The sequence below is a fragment of the Hetaerina americana genome, unplaced genomic scaffold (genome assembly GCF_022747635.1).
Source record: "Hetaerina americana unplaced genomic scaffold, ioHetAmer1.1.p SCAF_29, whole genome shotgun sequence".
Taxonomy (NCBI): Eukaryota; Metazoa; Arthropoda; class Insecta; order Odonata; family Calopterygidae; genus Hetaerina; species Hetaerina americana.
Window position 1 is genome coordinate 4,930,855 of NW_027286863.1, and position 21,813 is coordinate 4,952,667.

At 37.3% G+C, this 21,813-nt stretch overlaps 2 protein-coding genes across 3 annotated transcripts in view; both read right to left on the reverse strand.

Moving 5' to 3' along the window:
• Positions 1–7,612, reverse strand: part of LOC139689904 (uncharacterized) — a 55,017-nt gene extending 47,405 nt beyond the window's left edge. For both annotated transcript variants that reach the window (XM_071587023.1, XM_071587024.1), the window contains exon 1: positions 7,135–7,612. The gene's annotated coding sequence lies outside the window, so the exon portion shown is untranslated. The remainder of the gene's footprint in view (positions 1–7,134) is intronic.
• Positions 7,613–11,765: 4,153 nt separating this feature from the next.
• LOC139689909 (uncharacterized) overlaps positions 11,766–21,813 on the reverse strand; it is a 62,474-nt gene continuing 52,426 nt past the window's right edge. The window contains exons 5-9 of the mRNA XM_071587028.1: positions 21,031–21,204; positions 15,903–16,021; positions 14,345–14,512; positions 13,223–13,379; positions 11,766–12,720 (exon numbers count right to left, since the gene is read on the reverse strand). Coding sequence (XP_071443129.1) covers positions 12,509–12,720; positions 13,223–13,379; positions 14,345–14,512; positions 15,903–16,021; positions 21,031–21,204 — 830 coding nt within the window. The 3' untranslated portion in view covers positions 11,766–12,508. The remainder of the gene's footprint in view (positions 12,721–13,222; positions 13,380–14,344; positions 14,513–15,902; positions 16,022–21,030; positions 21,205–21,813) is intronic.

Below are 21,813 nucleotides of genomic sequence, written 5' to 3' on the forward strand. Positions count from 1 at the left end.
AAACGGGTGAAAATTTACCATCCAGCAAAAAAAAATTTTCCAATCGTTTTGGTTCCTGGAATTTGCGACGATTAATGTTTATAAATTTTTTCGGGGTTATTTTGCTTCATACTGATTATTTTTTATGGCTCAGCGTTTTATTCTTTCCAACAGGAGCATTGCGACGTCAATCAGGAGCTACCTGAAGGACACGTTTAATTCGTCGCCCTTAAATGCGTCTATCCTAGACGGCCGTTCATTGTCGCTGACATTCAAATTTCTTTTCAATAGTAAAAACAGTTTAGGCTCTTAGATTTCTGGCGAAAATTGGGCAATACCTCATCCCTGCCTGATTTGAGATGCACTCGAGAAAGCAAAAAAAACATCTAATTACAACTGGGAAGCTGTTTATCTTCTCAAATCTGCGTGGAAAAGACGCTTAGCAACCAATGATATTCAACAGAGAGCTTGATATTTTCAATGTCAAGAATTGACTCATATAATGGTGAACAGTAAAATGAACTCTTCAGACAGCACCTGACGACGTTCTATGTGGGAAGAACGGAATGGTGAGTCTTAAAAAAATGCTTCGCACACTGCGAAATATCCCGAAAACATTACATGTAGTGTTAAGTCGTTGAGCGGACTTTGATTCGGAAATATCCGTCCCTGTGTGGGATAACATTGCGTTCGCAGCACCGTGCTCGTACATTGTGAAGTACAGTACTTGTACTTGTTACGAAAACGGCGCAGCTACGCGGGAGCACTTTCTTTCAGTGGAGGGTGAAACCGTAAGAAACGAAGCAGGCACCCCTTGACTCGACGAACATTTATCAGTTGCTATCCCAGAAAAAACATAGAAAATAAACTATTGAAGATGGCATGGAGCGCATCGTAGCAATGTCGCATTCGCCTTTTGAGCCTTTCACTTCGAGGGCTCAAGGGTAGACACTCGCTCGGAAATTTATAAATGTTCGCTTGCGTGGCACCTCGCTCGCCCTAAAAAGTATCCCCACCCTACTCGGCATCCTAATCGAGCCGGTGGAAGCCGGTGAGTGTAGATGGTTCTCTTTTCGGGGAAAAAACTTACTTCGATGGACGAATAAGCGGCGTCTGCCTGTCTTCAGAGAGCGGAGTCTATGAAATAGTGATCCTTTTTGATTAAAGACAAAAAGTTAGGCGACAAATGTGAAGAAAGTAAAAGTAACCTGGAAACGAATATTATCAGCACGACGTTAGATATTTTGAACTGTTAAAAGGTAACGCTAAAAGTAACTTGTGCGTCGAAGTGCACTCACGATTATTTTGAGCATAACTAAAATAAATTGGACTTGTTCTCAACAAGGATAGATAGGTCGGTTTGTTATTCTGGTGTTAGGGTTCACCCAATACTAAGCCTGACGGCGTGAAATTCACACATGAGGGCACAGGGGTCAGATCCTTTCGACGCATGAGATCATTTCCCTGCGCCGGCTATGGTTTCCCAGGAAGATCTGGTGCCCAAAAAAATCCCTCATGTTTCGTGGACCAGAAGGTGCCCAGAGAGGCGTGCCTAGGAATGGAACCCGGGCGGGACCCCTGGACTGCCGCATTCCAGGATAGCAATGACGACCACTCAAAATTAGAGTTGAAACGATGCACAATTCACAGCATGAGATGCAAATCGGAATTAATGAATGAGGAAATACGCGCACGTGGAGGAAATTTAATACATTATCTCGAATTTCCCCTTGAAAAGAGAAAACACTATCGAGGAAATGGCGTGTGGTGCGATTAATCATCCGGAAGAGACGTATTGTATTGACTGATGATGAATAACATGGCTCCGAGGTGACCTATTATTAACAATTAGTGAGCGTTTCTGAATTTATTAGTACGAAGTGTGAACAATTAAAGAAACTGTACTTGATATTTGGTAGAATTGTGAATTACTCTTTTGATTACATTATTCACCTATACTTCCCGTAATATTCAAGGGCATACAATGAATATGAAATTTAATTAGAATTTTACGAAGCACATTACACATGGCGTTACTTTACGAAAAAGGCTCGGCATGAAATAGTGAAGTAGAGCATAAAGGAGCTAATAGGGGAATTCACATTTTTTGATCAATAATGAGCATTTGTGGCCAGTGTCAGCAAATCCAATAGGGACCCCGTCGATAATACATCGAAAACATTAACTATTAAGATGGTCTAGTAGCAAACATTAACTTTAAACAACCTCTAAATAGTAAATAGTTTAGGAATGGTAAAAAATCCGTTAATTCTAAGAATGGATTAATTGTAATATTGCAACATTAAAAAATTCATGATAAATTGGTTGCCTTTCGTTATCACATAAAGATGATTGGATATATTTGTGCTGCTGGATGATTTGAGTCATAATCTAATTGTTACAAGAATTAAAATTCCATAAAACAGTCAACTTCTGCATCGCTAAAATTGATGTTGCAACATTAAACTGTTTCATTTATACTTGACGAAACCCTCATTGTTTTAATCAGTCGAAAATAATATCCTCAACCATGCTAGGAAAATTACAGAAAATAAGCTATTAGACACCATGGGAATGTAAAAAGACGCCGCTTGGAGGACGCCTGGCGTCGAGACACACGATATAGCATTATTTTCCTGAATGCCTGAGTGATTACGTACGCCTCCAGTTCAACATAATTTCAGCCGTTGGATACTCGCTTCCACCAACGGACTTTGCCCTACAATATTGTTAGCATGTAATTTTAAAACTAGCTTCGGCCGGTCAAGGGTACATTAAAACGATAAAATGCCAATATAATGGTATTTCGACTCCTGATTGATGGAGGAGAAATCGTAAATCACGAAAAAGAAGGAAGCAATAGAAACGATAAAACGAACATTGTAATAAGCGTATGAGATCACTTCCGTTTTTCAAGTTTTGGGTCATGGAGAGCTCTCAAATCTATTTCACCGCTGCCCCCAACATTGAAGTCTTGATCAATAGTTTATGAACGTCTTAAATTTGCCTTTCCTTTGCGCAGCGTGAACGTTCAGTTACAGTTTCCTCATCTGTGCAAATCCAGTCATCAAAGTTACGTGCTGAGAATATGCCCAGAAGGTGCTTCTCTATACTCTCATCACGTGACTTTGCTGACTGGGGATGCTTCTCTCGCCGGGGTGATGCCTCTCGCACTACCCTCATCGCCACGCGTCCTCAAATTAATGTCGAAATAAGTTGACCACTCCATTTGCTCTAGTTGATTGGATGCTTAACTTAGTCCTCCCTCTCATGCCTTGGAGACTCCCACTGCTTTGTTTTTTGAAGTCAATGTTCGTGGGGACTCCCACTGCTTTGTTTTTTGAAGTCAATGTTCGTGGGATACTTTTTGGTCTGGCTTTCTAATGCACTTATCAATGCATTCAATGACTAAACTATCTGATACAATTATGACCATTCACAAACCAAACTGTCAAAATCAGCTCCCCACTCACCTTCAATTTCAAAACTTAAATGTTCTCTCGTGTCTTCATTTCCTCAGCATGAACGTTAAAACGAATTTAAAACGGCAATGCTCTCTAGAACTCTCCCGATTACCACGGCTCCTCTTGATACGCCTTATGCTCCTTTCACTTGCGCTGTTCAATATTGTGCAGTACACCTGTATTATACTGACCTTCCCGCTAATCATTGTGATCATGGTCTTTTTATACAATTGACCATAAGAAACACACAATAGATTTGAAAACTGCTGAAGCATCCTAAACTTAAGAACAACGATTCCACACTTCAATTTTTTTCCCTTTCACTATGAAGAAGTACTTACTCAGTCACCCCTATTATGCAAATAGTTCCATCATGGAGGTGTAATCACTCTCATGACTTTTCGGCTCTCTATCACATGCAAAAGAAAAACGATGAACTCTTCAAGAATTTGTATGGCTGCATAGAGAGGAGTGGAGCAGCTGATGTCAGCGATGGATCGAAGCAAGTGCAATAGGAATGGCCAGCGCAGGAGAAGACGGGGAAGGAGAAGAGGCAATGGCGCGCCTCTGAACTAATCCACATCGGGGTCGCACGACCTTTTCGGTTTTACGTCTTCAAACCTTCCTTTGTAAGGGATATAAACTCTCCCGTTTCTCCACCTTTTGTTATTAAATAAGAAATTTTAAGTATTATCAAAAAATAATTTTTATTCTTAAAAATGAAAGAGCGCATATTGGTATGACGAATGAGTTTTTCTCCGAGGCTATTGCTCAATCGCTTCCATCTACGTATTAATATCACTTAAATTACGCATTTGTTCTGGGAATGTGAAGCGACATGATTATCATTGGTATTTTTCACTTCAATAGCATCACAATACATTCTGTAAAATGACACAGTCACACGGTGGAAATCCTTCTTGATGAAAGAAGACACTTTCATTTTCCACAGAGAATTTGTTTGTTACGAAACCTAGGTTTCTTAATAAACAAAATCCATGAGGAAAATGAAAGTGTCTTCTTTCATAATTCTGTAAAATGAATAAAATTATATTTCGAACTCGTCAATGGTTGCATAAATATAAAAATTATTTTGAACTGACATTTTAATTTGTGAGTACTTTAGCAAATAATTATTCGGTGAACGAAAATAATCAAAATTAATTCTCCACAAATAAATGCTGAAAGAATGCAACAGTAGACCTTGCGTAAAATTCTTCATAAACTTCATCCTCCCCCCCTTGTGGGAAAATGTAGAAATGGCACACACTCTCCTCCCAAAGATCTCGCGTAATTTAAGGACCGACCCCATTCGCTCTCTCCATCCCCTCTCCCACACATCCCCCGCAGCTCTGCCCAACAAGCAAACCCCCACCATGCACCTCGATCTCTCCCCCTTTCTTCGCTCCGCGTGATATTTCCGCGACCCCTCTAGAAATGCCACTCCAGCACGGAATGATATTGCATACGCGCTTGTGTACTCCCCTCGGGAATATCGTAATTGGGCGAAAAGAAAGGTGGAAATCCCAGTTTACACTATCGTGTACCGTGGTGCAAATACGGTTGAGCACTCGACCGTGAATACCGCTCGTTTTGTCAATCACACTTTTTGAACTACTCAGGTTTTGTCCAACGCCACTATTCTCTTGCGTCCCCTGCCAACGCATACTGCCCCTCTATTCTGTTTCGGAATAGGAATGAAAATACGTCCGATGAAATATTCTGGCCAATATTACTCGTCATTAATTCCACGTTAACATTTAAGGAATCTCTTCTTTCAATTTTTTCTAAACCCTTCACTAATTTCGTACGGACGTAATATATTCCGAATGCCTTTTTTTACCAATTACCCATTTTTTAAATTCAAGTCCGTAGTCTGTAACGGGACATTTATTAGAAATTTTTTGTATTCCTGTAATCATATAATTAAAGTAAGTATCCCCCGAAGGCATCAAACCTTTTTTATTTTCTAGAAGTACTTAGTCTACGGTTTTTTTTAGTGTGTGTGCGAAGGAAAGAGTGAGCATGGGATGCGTGCATTTATTATTTCGCATTAATTAGCCCAAACGAGTAAATATTCTTGGAAAAGGCTTCTCCGGCTAATTTGAAGTACTCGTATGTTCACCTTTATATATCATATATGACTATTATGTCGCTGATCAGAGAGTAGAAATTCTCTAGGTGCATATAAAAAGTTGGATCAATTATTTTTGTACTCGCTTTCAAAGGATATAAATGTATGTACACTCACCACGGCGCCGCTTTGACACTACAACATTGCTTTAAAAGTTCCTCATCGATTATTTCAATGGCATGGTACATCCACTCTCGAATGTACAAGGGTTTTTTAATAAGCAGCATACTCTTACGGCAGTGTGCTATGTGCAATAGTAAGTGTGCGATACGATAGTCGCGATGCTCGTAAGTCGAGTTGGCCGTTGTGGGATGACTCTATTTCTTAGGCCGTTAGTGATCTCAAGGACGAAGTGGGGCACTTGACATTGACGTAACAAACGCCTGCAGCTATGCTGACGAAAGAATCAAATGCCGTGCGAATTGCCCGTATTCACGGGGTTTCAGGGTCAAGTCCCAATTTGTACGTGGATGAGGGATGGAAAATTTGTCAAAAGCACGGCGTGCCATTCAACCCGGGATTAACTCTGTGCTCGGGTCGCTCCGCATTCTCTCGTTTTTCGGTGACATCCGATGCGATGGCATTGAAAGATAAACAAAGGCAATTAGTTTCGATAACCTCAGCCGGCACATCGGTTTATGAATCTGCATGAAGTATGTTTCCTGGCGGCCGTGAGATCTTACGTGCGCACAATGGGAAGATGGCGTATATATTGTCGAATGACCTCAAAGAGGAGGAAAAGGGCCTAGGAGCGAAACATATTCGAAAAAAGAAAAACTAAATGCGCAATTTATATGAGACAGACGGTTAGCTAATGACTTTAATGGTGCCCATGAAAGGATTACATTACACAATATGGTTATGGGAAACAGCTTATGGAATACGTCTTTGTAATGTTTCATCAAGAGACTGAATGGACCCTCAAGAAACAGGACAACTTGGTGGACTGAATTCAATAACATTCTTCAGATTACTACCAGGATTATGAATCAAACAGTAGATGAAACATCAATGTATGTCAATTTTGATATATATACCTGTATATAACTCTAAATTGGCAAAACTCAAAGATTTAAATTCACCTTTTGCATGAAAAGGACACTATTTCCAAAATGCATGCTTCATGGATGGCGTTAAATCCTCAAATTGTATGTTTCTTGCCATTTCTCTACAGCTAATCAGTCAAATAAACACAAGCATAGGTGTTTTCAACAAATCAGAAATTCTCAGGAAATAGCATCACTCTTTTCAAAAAAATCCAATTAGATCATTTCAACCATCCGCACACTTATATGTATAGCTCGGGAAGATCATTGGAGAGCCTCGACGTAATAAATATCTAAATTCAGAAATGAATTTCGCTATCGGAGAAGAGGAAATCAATCGTGCTCTCAGTTAAAAGGTATTTAAAAATAATTGGGCGTTAATCGGTTTCCATGCATGAGAATTGTGACATCTCCCAATCTTCGACTACCATTTAAGTGATTGATTTCCTGCCTCGTTTCACTACGCCGTGGATTATTCCAATGTTAAGTAATCGGAAGGCACAGGATTTACCTTTTCTATTTCCGAAGCGATAAGCAGAATCACACGCGGAAGCAAATGTCTTCCCACTCCTTCCTCCTTCCCGCCTCCGTGGAATCCTTGGGACGCCGACGAGGGAATACGTAAGGGCTGCGCTCAGGAGGTCGACATCAGCCACCTAAACTCACAAAACTACGCATCCATTGCCGGCGAAACTCTCTCGCAAACCGACGCCGTCGGCAACTTCCACAAAGTTCCCCTGTTGCGTCCAAAACTTTCACTCGATCGCGGGGAGTCGATTCGGAGACGTGTTTTGCGTCCCCGCTTGAATCTTCACGACTCACTTCGCAATCGCTCCCCTCTCTCAATCCCTCTCCCTCCGAATGCCTGTCGGGTCATGCCACAACGTGGCGAACACCGCAGCCGATCCAGGTTAAATAGGGCGCTGCACCTCTCGCACGCGCCGTCACTCTTTCCCGCTCGGCAATTCCCCGAGACACCGCCCGCGTCTCCTTCGCGCCCGAGAATAAAGGTCTACGCTACTACGAGATGGCGCTTGTAGTGGGGAGGGACGGAGCAGGTGTGGAATGGGAAGCAGGAAGTGACGGGACGAAATGAAGGTCGGGAGGAGTTCCTCTCAGACTGAACGGACAGTCAGGGAAAGTGAGAATCAGTTTTGCTTTTCATCATTTCATTCACCGCAGTGACTCACGGAAGAGTTGGATGCGTGATAATAACAAACTCTGGTCACTTGCATGTCGTCGTGACCTTGACTTCATTGCTAGCTTGCCCCATTTTTTCCCGTCACTCCTAGAGTTTCCACTCAACGAAACTCTATGCTGTCTGATAATCCTGGAATGCAGAATATAGTCTCTATCGAAGGGTCTGACACAAACATTTAGACGACATATTTAAAGACAAAATTGATGCATAAATAACTTAATTATAGTATGAAACTCATTAAGGTAACTAAAAATATATCCTCTCATTTTTTAAGTCATATTATCATTATCTGACAGTCTACCACTTAAAGTAGGTTTACAATGGAAACAGACGTGCTTGCATTTCTCAGCCTAAGTTTGAATAAACCACTGGAAAATCAGATATTTCTATTATGTGCAATATAAATCTTAACTAAGATAAATAATTGTCAATGTTGACCCCATAATTTAAGGCATGCCACATATTTAAAACACCCTACGTCTTCCATCCAGTCTAATTAACCATGCTCGGAAAAACATGTGAGATAAGTCCACAATACCCATGTAGACATTTATACTACAGGGAATAAATTCTTTTATGCAATTTGCATTTGACTAACCTTCCTAATTTACTAGTAGCAAATCCTTTTTTAGGGATATTTTAGGATAATACAACTTCTGGTATCAAATGATCATATGGCAAAATCGAATAAAATCGTAGTGTTTTTTTTATAAAGTAATACGATTTTTTTCAGCTCTGCGGAGGAATAATAAAATTGCAATTTCTAAGTTATAGGTGTCATTTCATTGCAAAGCATCATTTTCCTTTCTCCATGCATAACTAGAGATTATATGCAAAATATATTTCACCATGTTTTCACCCAGCAATCTCTTGTCCTAGCCCCTTTTTAGCCATACAGATCAGACCCCATTATTAGAATTCCCACTACTTCAGTCAATGTACTTTGGAATTCTTGATGAAAGAGGTCCCTGATCAAAGGGAATGGATCTAGTGATAATAATCTCACCTAGGAACGAGAATGTACGGAGTTAAATCTCATTCCAGTAGATAATTGATGCACAGAAAGATACAAAAAATAGACTGTTGTTTGAATTTAACACTAATGATACCAATAATTCTGTGACATAATACAGGGTTACGTGAAGTGGGATATAGTAGAACATGGATGATGAAGTTCTGTAGCTGGCCCTACTCTTTTACTATGGCCTTAGTCTTCACATATGTATCTTCTTTTTGAAAAAAATTGATTTTTTTATAGTTAACCCTAATCTTCAGTAGTTATCCCCCTTAGTTTATTGCTGCATGATTTTTCGGATGCCCTGTTTGTTGAATGCCCAACTCTACTTTTAGAGCCAGTCATTTTCTTAGCACATGTTTATCATTTTTGAAGCACCCAAGAATTTATTAGCCAGGCATGTTCATCAGTAAATTCCCTTGAAATTTTAAGCCAGGGTTTTTGGATGCTATAAGTCATTTTATAAACATGTGGCCAACAATTCTTTAGCTGGCTCTGGTTTTCAGAGCCAGCTATTTTTTGGTAGTTATTAATGCTTCTTTGTGCATCCACCCAAAACTACCGGGATATAAATCCAAGCCATCATGTGGGACTGTGAGTGCGCCTCTTTTTGTCAGTGTTTTGCAAGAATATGGACTTCGCATCAATAATACAGCTCTCTATCATGTGATACTCCTCAAATCAATGAAGCGGAGATCCTTTTATCCAAACCACACTCTGTGTGTCATGATACCAAATTTCCTGTACAATATCTGTATCCCTTACCTCCTGGGATGAATGGTACCCTGCAAAATGAAGAGTATTTCATTTAAGGAGAGAAGAGACATAAAGTTACAATCCATGCCAGGGATCTTAAACAGACTAATTTCAATCATCAGTTTATGTAGTATCAAAATGGCACAGTTCAATGGCATGCTTTTCATGAACAATGAACAAGCATGGCTCTACATTCCTCATTCAGGCACACAAATTTGGTGAAATTTAAAGGTATATCAGTTTTCAGTGATTTAATGGTTAAGTTAATGTGACACCAGCTATTTATAAAGTGATTAATTCTAGGTTAAATTGTTGTATCCACACTCGCAACTCATTGTAGGTATTCATACCCATCCCTTGTCTGGGAAAGCCAGTTATGACTTAACATTTTCCAGTCAGATTGTGGAGGGAGAGAGTGGAATGGGCTGATTTGGAATTGATGAGGAGCAGTTTCATTGAGCATCTTAAATGTTGTTTCCTCATATTGAATTGCGGTCGTATTTTTCTGCTAAGCTCTTTTCAATATCAGGATATGAGAATTTGAATCAAAATATTTAAAAAACTATAATTCCATTGAATGAATGTGCCCCACTGATTTCTAACACATATAAATGGAGGTTTAGAGATAACAGTTTCAGTTTTAGCCTTGTGGAATTCCATCATTATGAGGGTAAAAAGAAACTTAACATTTCCACTATAAGGATTTAATATTTCATGACCATGGTTTTGATGCTATGCATCATCATACATAAGTTGAAAAAATGTTGATGCATGTTACACAGCCAGGAGGACATTAGGTATTAGGATCAAATAACACCGTTCATGCTTCGCAAACAAAGACAACAATGCACCAAACACCTCTCAGATAAAAATCACGGCAGACATTCTTCACGCTGAAATGAGAGGACGCAGGTTGAATGCTTTCGAGGGGTTGGAAATTTGGCAATGCCTTCAGTCTGACGGATGTGAGGTGGTCAATGAAAGATTATACCCCTCTCGTTCCCCCCTCCTAATATTCTTAAAAGACTCCAATATCTTTCTGCACCAGCCCTACCCCCACCAAGGCAATAATGACCATCAACCCTCCCTTAATAAAAGTCAAACCATTGCTGACAAACACCCTCCCTAATTAAATGTAGAACACAATGTGTTTGTTTGTTTTTTCCGCCGCTATTCTAAGAGTGGTGGAGTGTCTGTCATTCAATGATCATTTAATTAATGTAAACTTTCACAAATTTTAGCAAGTAACCTTCCTATACGTACCCTCCCCCTCCCCTAGATTACTAATAGGCTGCTGCACCCAAACTCAAATGACCCCCTCTCCCTTACTCACCCTACCTTACCCCCTCTCCTCTCCCTTACTATCCTCCTGGAGCCAGACTGTATAAGTTGAAAAAATGTTGATGTATGCTACCTGATGATGATGCGCAGAGTCAAAACCATGGCCGTGAAATATTACAACATTATTGTGGAAGCGTTAAGCGTTAAGTTTCTTTTTAACCTCTTAATGAAGGATTAGAGATTTTTTTGGGAGTATGCTCAGAAGCATCTCACCCAGCAATGACATTATCTAAGTGGTATACATAATAGGATGGCGGTATGCAACCACATATTCTGTTCAAACCAGACTGGCTTTTGCTGGGGGAAAAACAATTTAGTGGAACTTCGATTTATGCAATTTATAAGTTTAATAGGCATAATAAGTTAACTTAAACAACAAAATATTAAGAATGAATAGGGGATTCTGAAGGTAAACCTATTTCAACTTTAAATTGTAAATTATTCAATATACTTCACCTTTTTGTATTGATTTATCACAGAAATGTTTACAGTCAGCTGTGTAACTTAGTATACAGAAGAAAAATAATCTGATGCAAGAGGAGAAATAATTTAGCCAGACAGTCATGTGGATTTCAGGCAGGTAAAACCTTTTTTAGTTAATATTTGAATGAAATTTGGGTTGAGGAAAGGAATTTGGCCCAACAAAGCTATTTGCCCTAGCTAACCCAGATTACATCTGGAATGCCTATGCCTACCTTATTATTTCTTGATTCCATTCCAATTGTATGCAATCATTCATGGGGAAGATAAAATTCTTGAGCTAGGGTAAGTGAAGTGTAAACAAATTTCTTGCTGGCATAAACTGACCAAAATACAACTATGGCCACCGTAAGATAAACATATGTGGTTATTTTTATCGTTGTTTTTTTAAAATATGCATAACACTGTAACGAGACATTTTCACACTAAATACATTCTATTGGAGAAACTTTCGAACTAAATGGCCAAAATTAATGGCATTGTGTTACACCTTTCTTAACAGATTCCTCAGCAAATGAATTAAATACTTCATGATTTCCACGGTTAGAATTTCCAGCGTTAGATTTATCTAGTGCATAATTAACAGGGTTGCTAATTGCTCTAAGGATACAAAATGGATTGAATGCACATGACCACTCAAAACATTTCAAACACATGGATCAAATACATACACAATACAAAAGGTATGACATATCCAATGAATAAAAATTAAGCTATAAATGTAAAACGAACTTGCTATGAAAGATTTTACAATCGGACAGATAATTCACTTTACCAATTAAATTGGCATAATTTTTACAGTAAAATCCATGATATTTAAAATATTAGAGAGCTCTCATATGTAGTTCTAGAAATGTTAAATCATCCAGAGTAAATATGGAGTCACTTTTATTACTCAATTCAGATTGATGACCAAATTAAAATTCTTAAGCGATTGGCAAACTAGCCAGACCTTCATAAAAGAAGTTTAACAAAACATACAACCTCAGGAAATATGTAATATTATTTAAACTTTTGACATTGAAGCATTCAAAAGATGCTCACAAAATATCATATGGCACCTAAATCTGTGAATGTCCTCTCACGTTCATTTCAATGGTATTTTTTCATCCAGTCATAGAATTTGACCACATCTGTGAACACCACATAGTGATCTGTGTTACACACTCTTTTATTTGCCTGAGATGCACTTAAAGACACAATTCCACGAAGAGCCCAAGTTATTGTTTGTCCTTGTGCTCTGATTCCTGTTGTTTTTGGGAAAACCATCCCCCCACCACTATCACCATTACATACACTTGTCCCTGGAAATAATTAGAAGAACATTTCAGTGTTTGCATTCTTCCATCAACATAACATAAGTTTATATGAAAAAGTAATGCAAGGCTATAGGATGTTAATATAAAATTAGTTTCACATCTAGATTATTGCATGAATTTGAACTTGGTTGTGAATCATTCATGGACCAAGGTCAGCTACTATGAAAAATCTTACCAAAACTGGAAGCAAGTCTCTTTTGTGAACATGATAAAAATGTATTCTTAGATCTAATAGATTCAGGACAAATTGACCGTTACTGTACAGATTTCCAATAAAAATTGCTATAAAATCCTTAAAAAAGGTAAATAATTTCAGCTACAGATCCTTATACTAAATATATCCAAATATTTTTAATGAATAAGGATTATAGTACCTCTTTTACTTGAATTAAAACCATATGAGGTAAGAGTGAGAAGACAACAAATATATTTCTTTTTTTTTTTGAGATATTAGCCTTGGCAAGAAATTTTCAGAAAATACTAATACCATTCCTAAATCCTGCACAGTATGTTCTGTTAGAAGTGAAGTGTGAGAAAAACTGTGGGTAGCTCCATATACAGGTCTGTTGGGACACTATTGGCATCTTGGCCATCATCAAATCTTCTGTCACCATTCCACGCTCATCGTAACCCCAACCAACCACCTGAGAAGTAATAAAATACCAGAAAAGGTGGATTAGACATTATCATAAACTTTATTCACATCTTAGCCCTTTCCAGTTACTAAAAATGTGCAGTAATAGTAACTTACAATGGAAGAGAGGAGAAAACTGACAAAGGTTAAAATAGCAATTCAGTACTATTAATTTTTCTGCTACTTAATTCCCTCGTCTCTCTAATCTTGATTCTCTTCAATTTACTCTTCTTTACTTTCTTTTCCTAACAAGAAACTTAATACTTCCACAATAAAGCTTTGTTGTGGAAGTGTTAATTTTCTTTTGACCCTCATAATGAGGGAATTCCACAAAGTTGAACCTGAAACTGTTATGTTTACTTTCATAAATCTTAAATTCGTTCCAAACTTCTTTATTCTCTCCTAACTCCTTTCTCCCATAAAACAATGACTCCTATGTGAATGTCATTTTAAAGATTTTCCCATTCTTGCATATGCATTGATATGTATTAAATATGAAATACATGCAAGATCATACTTAGTAGTGAGATGATACATTTCATGAATAATCCATTTCCATGAATTGTAGCTCAAAAGTATAGGTCATTGATAATGGAACTCTTCAAGATAACCATTGTGAATGGGTCACTGGATTCACCCAAAAGCAGGTAGTTCACAAGAAAATGTGTTTGAACTTTTCTTTATGTCCTGATCATTCATTAAACCAATCCTGCATAAAAATAAAATCCTGTTAATACTATTTATGAAGCAACAAAGAGAAAATTTATAAAGAAAGCCTATCTAAGGTCAGTATTTCCTTGATGAATAAATGGAGTTGCTTTTGAAGATAACTTGAGTGCACATAATGTATTTGAACATAAATGGTGGACTGTTCTACAGGTATTTAGGTTTAAAGAGGTATCTAACCATGAATAAAATCTAGAATTGCTAGCAGTGCGGCAATAAAAAAAAAATTCCTTAGTCATTATTACATACCACTCCTTCATGACCTTCTACTTCGCTCAGACTTGGACGATGTCTATCCCACAGGCAGATTGGTTTGACATAGATTGTGAATTCCACAGGGCTTGATAATATTAGTATGGCGATGTCAGCCTGGAAGTCAGTACTGTTGTACTCAGGGTGCACATGGACCTCCAATACCTAATGGAAAAGAGTAAATTGCTTCTTAAAATGAACGTAATAAACATTTTAACGCTTATAAAAGTGATTTGTGCATTCTTGGAGCATTAAATAGCCCAATAAATGAAAATTCAATGACTGCAAATGGGGCCTTTACTCTTGGCACTAACTGAGTTGCATTCAAGTAATCCAAATTCATTACTGATTTAACTCTACTTAATCTGCTAAGGTGAAATGTGCTGACCACAAATCATGGTATATTATGATTTATTTTGGCAGAAAATGGCTATCAATGGTAAAAAATGTGTGTTAATACATTCCTAGTATTAATAAGCACAAAATATTGTTTTTTAATGTAAGAGTGGAAAAATGTATTTACTCAGAATGACATCTCCTAGTGCAACTGTCAATTTAAGTTAAGAGATAGTCATGACCTCCATCAAGTGTACCATACTGTCTCACTTCACCCCATTGATTCCACAGTTGATCCCACTCACAACTCTGCTCTATGTCCTCTATCCTTGCTCCATTCCTGCTATGCAGTGGCCTCTCTTCAAATACATCTCCATTTATTCCCATCAATCCCATTTGCCTCCCAACACTTACATCAAATCTGTGATATGATGAAAGAAAATGCTTTCATCCTTTCCACATAGAGAGTCTTTGGTACAACCTAGGTTTCATTACGGTGTAACATCTTCAGGCAGACCTGAAGATGTTATGCTGTAACAAAACCTAGGTTATCATAAAAATACTCAAGGTGGAAAAGCAAAGTGTCTTCTTTCATCATGAAGGATTTACACCATTCCAACCCTTAGACTGTGTTATTTAGATCTGTGAGTGTAATTTATACTTATTTTATGTGTCTTTTAAACTGATTCAGATACAAATGTAGTTTTTTTAGGATCCAAATATGTAAAAGGCCACCCCTGGAGGCATAAATGATCCTGGAAGTAGAGGACTGTAGCTCCCGTCGAATATCTTTCAAGTAAGAGCCAGAGAATTTTTGTCATTGGCCCTTACCTGATAAATATATTTATATGGCATCAAAAGTTAGAATGGAAAATTCTTCAAGCCCAATATCTGTACCAAGACCACATTAATGCCACTGAAGCATACAACATTATTTCCAAATTAACAACACTGTCAACCTCTTGAGTATTTAAAGTTCGTTTGTACATTTCATACTGATGTAAATGCCATTTGATTTCCAACTTTGGAGCCAGATCAGGTGTCATTGAGAGCCTTGGACATTGACTCACCTTTAGATGAGTAATAGAACATTAAATTAAATTTCTCATTAGATCATGGCCATTAATAACTAATGAGCTGAATAGGACACTTAAGTATTTTGGTGGTTTTTATTACTGGTCAATCTGAGAACTTAAAAACAGGAATAAAATTTGTCTACCTGTTTATCTTGTACACCTCCTTCACTCCAAAGTTTTAGGTGGTACTTTCCAAGGTAAACCACTAAGGACTCAGGATCAACTGGTCTGTCAATATACCTCCGACTGACACAATGGGCAGCTGTAAATAACGATGACACAATTTCTTGTAAAGAATTCTTTTCAAAGACAATGATAAATTAGAAGGAATGCACTTTATTTTTAAATGTTTTTGACGGTACTCTCCTTTACATGAATGTCTACTTTTTGCACATGAAAGTAATGGATTTGATTCATATGTAATCCCATTCATAACTCCAAAATGAGGCATTTATGACATCCTTTCAGTAAGGGATAAAGGATTATTATTATTATTATTATTACTTTTTATTTGCCCAGAGATCACAATACAAAAATACCAGGTGGGTGAAGTATGTACATGATATAAGGCACGTCAATGAGGAGCAAAGACACAGGCTCAGTTAAGATACATAAAAGAATAGATGCTCATAGTTACATAAGTGTTTGGTACAAACCCATGAACATCGGCTGTAACATGCACATACAATATCAAATTCAGAAAAATCATTGATCACAAACATGAATCAGACCATTACCATTGCTAGAAACTAAAACTATGAACTTACTGGTCGGGAATATTGTTGAGATATTCATCAACCGAGTAAAACATATTGCGTTGTAGATATCTTTTTAGTTTATGCCTGAATACGGCAGTTCCCTGTGTATCCTTGATACTTTTGGGTAGTTTGTTAAATAATCTGATGCCCATTTCATTGGGTCCTAATTTCAATGCTTTAGTTCTTATATTCCCATAATGGAAGTCATTCCTGCCTCTGGTGTAATGATGATGATAGGCAGAGTTAAGAGAATAGTTGCCGATGTTATTTTTTATATATAGAATTAAAAACATAATGTAGATGCATGGGAGTGGTAGCAAATTTAATTCATGGAAAATAGGCCTTGATGGAGCATTGTAAGGTTTCCTGGCGATGATTCTAATAGCTTTCTTTTGCATTTTAAAGATGTTTTGAGAAATAGCAGCTGATCCCCATAATATTATACTGTAGGTTATATTTGAGTAAATTTCCCCATAGTACAAATTGAGTAGTACAGTTTTACTTGTAGTTTCATACAGGTGTCTTAATAAGTAGCAAGTTGAACTGAGCTTGTGTTGGAGGGCTTTTACATGAGTATCCCAAGAAATATTTGCACATAGAGAAATACCTAGAAATTTGCATTCTGTCACACGCTCAATTGATAGGTCATTGATTTTTACCAGCAGATCATCTGATATGTTCTTATTGTGTGTAAAGTTTACTATTTTACTTTTATTTACATTTAAGTCTAGAAGGTTGTCTGTACACCACTTGTTTATAGCAAGTGTGACAGACTTAGCTTTTTCCACAAGGCTGGGATATGTTTGTGTTGATATTATTATATTAGTGTCGTCAGCGTACAACACTGGTATTATTCCATCATTATTTGGTAAGCAGTTAGGTAGGTCATTGATGTAAATCAGAAAGAGGAGTGGCCCAAGGGTTGAGCCTTGTGGAACACCTTTGTTAACTTGGTATGCTTCGGATGAATATTTTGACCCATCAACTGATAACACTACTTTTTGAGTGCGATTATGAATAAAGGACTTCAACCAGTTTAAAGGACTTCCTCTAATTCCTATTCTATTGAGTTTAATTAGTAGTCTATTGTGGTTTACATTATCAAAAGCCTTTGACAAGTCAAAAAACATTCCAAGAGTTTTGCGTTTAGCATCTAATGAATTAAGTATGCTGTCGATTGCCTGACATATGGCAGTTGTGGTAGACCTTTCCGATCTAAATCCATGCTGAGAATTAGAAAGTAGGAAGTTTTTTTCGAGATAAGATGCTATTTGCATATACATGGCTTTTTCGAATATTTTAGCAAATGTATTTTGGACGGCTATTGGTCTGTAGTTATTCAAATCATTTACACAGCCATGGTTTTTATAAATGGGCACTACTTTTGATTCTTTTAATTGGGATGGGAAAATCCCTTGTATCAAAGATTCATTAATTAAAAATAAAAGGGGTGCTTTTATGGCTTCAAAACAATGATGAACAACTTTACCAGGAATTTCATCTGGGCCAGTACTGGATTTGTTTCTGAGTGAGGAGACAATAGTTTTTAGATTGGAGATTTTTTAGATAAGGATGAAACTATAGCAAGTAGAATGACCCATTTGTGATAAAATTAATTCAAGATTCACACTAGTTTACCTGGAAATACTATATCGATGTATTTCTCAAAAAATAATTCTTGCTTCAATTCTAAACTAATTATACAGAAAGTATAGAAAATAAAGCTTAATATTACTATACATATCCCTATTGATGAACACTTACTGATGGGCTGAGATTCCTGAAACCTCTGATAACTCAAAAACATGATGAATATAGAAACCAAATACGTATAAGAAGAAAATCGTAAAAATAATGATACTGACCTATTGGTGCATGGAGATACAGAATACTATGTTATTCTACACCAGAATTTCACATTTACAACAACATTAATTATAGATCAGATTCAACTGATGTATTGAGAACTATGGCTTGCATGACCATCTAACACACAAACATTAAATTTATTAATGATCATAATCAAAAAATATCTCACAGAGTGATTTATTTTACTTTCATCATGCCCAATACAGTCATATTGCATGTCAGGTTGAAAATGCATACATACACATAGGATAAAAAGAAAGCAATACCATAACTGAACAATAAAGGAAATATCATCAGAGATGGACCAGGAGATGCTTAACTTTATTCTTGTAAATATCAAAAGAGTTTAGAGACTTCATTGTTGTAGGGAGTTGTTAATCAGAATAAATAGATGCTGTACAGAAATGGGTTGGTGTGGCAGCTTTTGTGCTGGCTTCCCACCCCAAGAGCCCAGGTTCAAATCCCTCCATTGGCAGGATTTTTGGTGCTTCCCTGATACCTTCTTGGGGAGCATTTATAGGGTATGGAGAGCACTTCAATGGGAGTATGCTATCCGCTGAGTGGGAAATATTGTATTTCACCCCATTGTTGGACCCTATAGTAGTTAAAGGGTCCAACAATGGGGTGCAATAAGCATAAGTAGATTTAGCTGATGCCAGGATTCTCTAACCCTCCCTTTGCTCCCTGAATAATTACCTCATTGGTCTGAATACCTACCTCTATCCTTGAATTTACTTATATTATGTGGCAAATATAAGTAAATAGTTAGTTATTGGTTGCATCCCTGAATAACTACTATTACTACTACAGATAGAGTATGATGAGGACCTTTCAGTACCAACTTTTTAGAGTCATTAAAATACACATCATGTTGACTTCAAGTATAATACAGATATGATGCAGCATAAGCAGGATATGGTTAGAGGCAACCTTTTACAGATATTACACAATCTTGAATGTAGGTGGAATGTACTGTAAAACTACTTAGATTTATGAATAGGGGTTTTCGCTATATTTTCCATAAAATAACTATGTGAGAGGAATTTGGCCGAAAGTTTTCATCAGATCAGTGTTGTCTTCTATTCCAAAAATAAAGGAAAGGCAGCCAGCCACAAATGAGGACTACAGAACAATATATTTCATTTTGGATACAACTGAAGTGGTTCTCAGGATCATCAATAAGAGGATGGAGAGGAGAACATGCATTTACAAAGGAGATGGTCGATTTGGGTGCAGAAAAGGAAGAACCACACCTATTGTCATGACAGTCATTAGGCCACAACTAGAGAGGAACATAGAATTAAATCAGGATATGCTAGTTTATTTCATAGGTTTAAAAAAGGTGTTTGATGTAGTAAATTGGGTAGAATTAATAAATGTATATCAGAAAATAGGAGTAGATTAGAGAATCAGGAGACTAACCCACCTGAAGGTGAATATTTTGAAGGAAATAACACCATTTTGGCATTCAAAAATGTCCAAAGCACATGCATATGTAGAGATAAAGGTAAAAATGTTATGAATAGGTTAAAGTTAAACAAATGGGTGTACATTATGGATAAGTGGTTGCTGAGAAAATGGAGGAGGATGATTTTAACTAATGGGAAAGGTTAAATCCAAGATACTGGAATGCTTTAAATAGCCAGTTACAAGCTAATAATAGCGTTTTTTATCGTATTGTTGTGGCTATTGATGGAAGTGAAGAAATAACTGATATTTTGTAGCAATAATAAAAACATTCAACATGAGTGGCTGTGTGCCTGGTAACTAAGAGGACGGAGGACGGGTTACAGGATGCTCTGTGGTTGTTAATTATAAAACTGAAGGGCCTGTTGCATTGGCCAATATAAAAAGCTGGGCAGAGTTCCCATCGCAGGAGATAAATTACGTTTGTGGAAATGCAGCAAGAAGTCAGAAGGTATGAGAGATATTTAAGGTGTTGTTGCGGAAGAGTATTTGTGACAAGGATGTGGCAGGTTTTTAATTTAGCACGATTGAATGGAGTCAGAGGATTTTGGTATTTGAAGTTGATTTAGAAGGGAGCCTGGAGGATTTACAAATATTTTAAATATTTGCTTAATGTTTAAAAGTTATAAAGGGGCATTAGGGAAGTAGGCTGGTGGTGATTTTGTTGTTGGAGAAGATGGGTTAAAGATCTCCGAGAATAATTTTTAGGGACCCCACCCCAGGGAAGTAGGTTGTGCAAAATGGGCAGTTTCATTTTCATCCTTGTGATATATGTAAGGGGTATATGTATGCTTTAGAATTTTTTGTGTTGAAGGGAATTCAGATAAATGGTACTGATGGTAGGGACATGAAGCCTTGACAGGAATTATTATTGGGACTCAGGGCTATTGCAAATGCGATGATCTCTGATAGGAAGGGAGTGTGGGATTGAATGTGCAATGTAGAGAGGATAGCAGCAATTGAAATGAAGATGCAGTTGTTTGCTTGCGGGTTTGATATAGACTGAGGTATGGAATTCACTGTTGAGAAGATAGATTTAGAAGTCTAATAATGTGATTCAAGTGGAGGAAATGGTGGATGAGTTGAGGGAAGAGATAAACATTCTTAGGGAGGTCATGCCATGTTGCCAAATGAAAAAATTATCATCAATGTAACTTAGCCAAATAAATTTCATTACCTGTTAAGATTGCTCGTTTTCCAATGAGAGATCCTCCACAAATGTATGACAAGTCAGTGCCCTTAGACTGGTAAATAGCTGCATGCCATGGCCATTGCCCTCGAGCAGTACGCTGACCATAGGTGATTAGAGGTGATGGCTGAACCTCAATGCGCCCACATGCAACGCCATCCACTAAATGGAGGAATGAACAAATCAAACACCATACATTTCAATTAAAAACAGAAGTATAGACCTACAAATTCAAAGAAAAACAATTGGGTACCTACAGTAGAGGAGAATTTTGCAGAGTAGATACAAGCATTTCCTTGAAAGTATATATGAGTTCCTCTTCTTTTATAATTGGATTAAGAGTGATTTCAACCCAACAAGTGAGTACGCATAACAAGTTTTAGTTTTGTTTATGTCTACAACAGAAAAATTGAGTTGTAGCATAATAGCTCAATGCAATGGAAAAGCTCAGAGATTTCTCAAAAAATATTTAAGAAGATGAAAAGAATTTTAGCACATTTCTATGTGTAGGTCATGGATGCTTTGTAAACAACTTATTTCACTGTTTATGAAGAGATTGAAGTAATTTTTTAACTCATAATTTTGGTTTAATGTTTGTCCTCAGTTCTTTCAATATCAGGCAACCTTGTATACACCATGAGTATAGGCAAAAACCTTGCACGAAAAATGCCACTAAGTGTTTTAATAGCCAGACATCACAAATGCATTTTAGTGAAGTGTTTCAAAATTCATTTCCCATGTATTTGGTATACTTTTAAGGTCTATGAAACA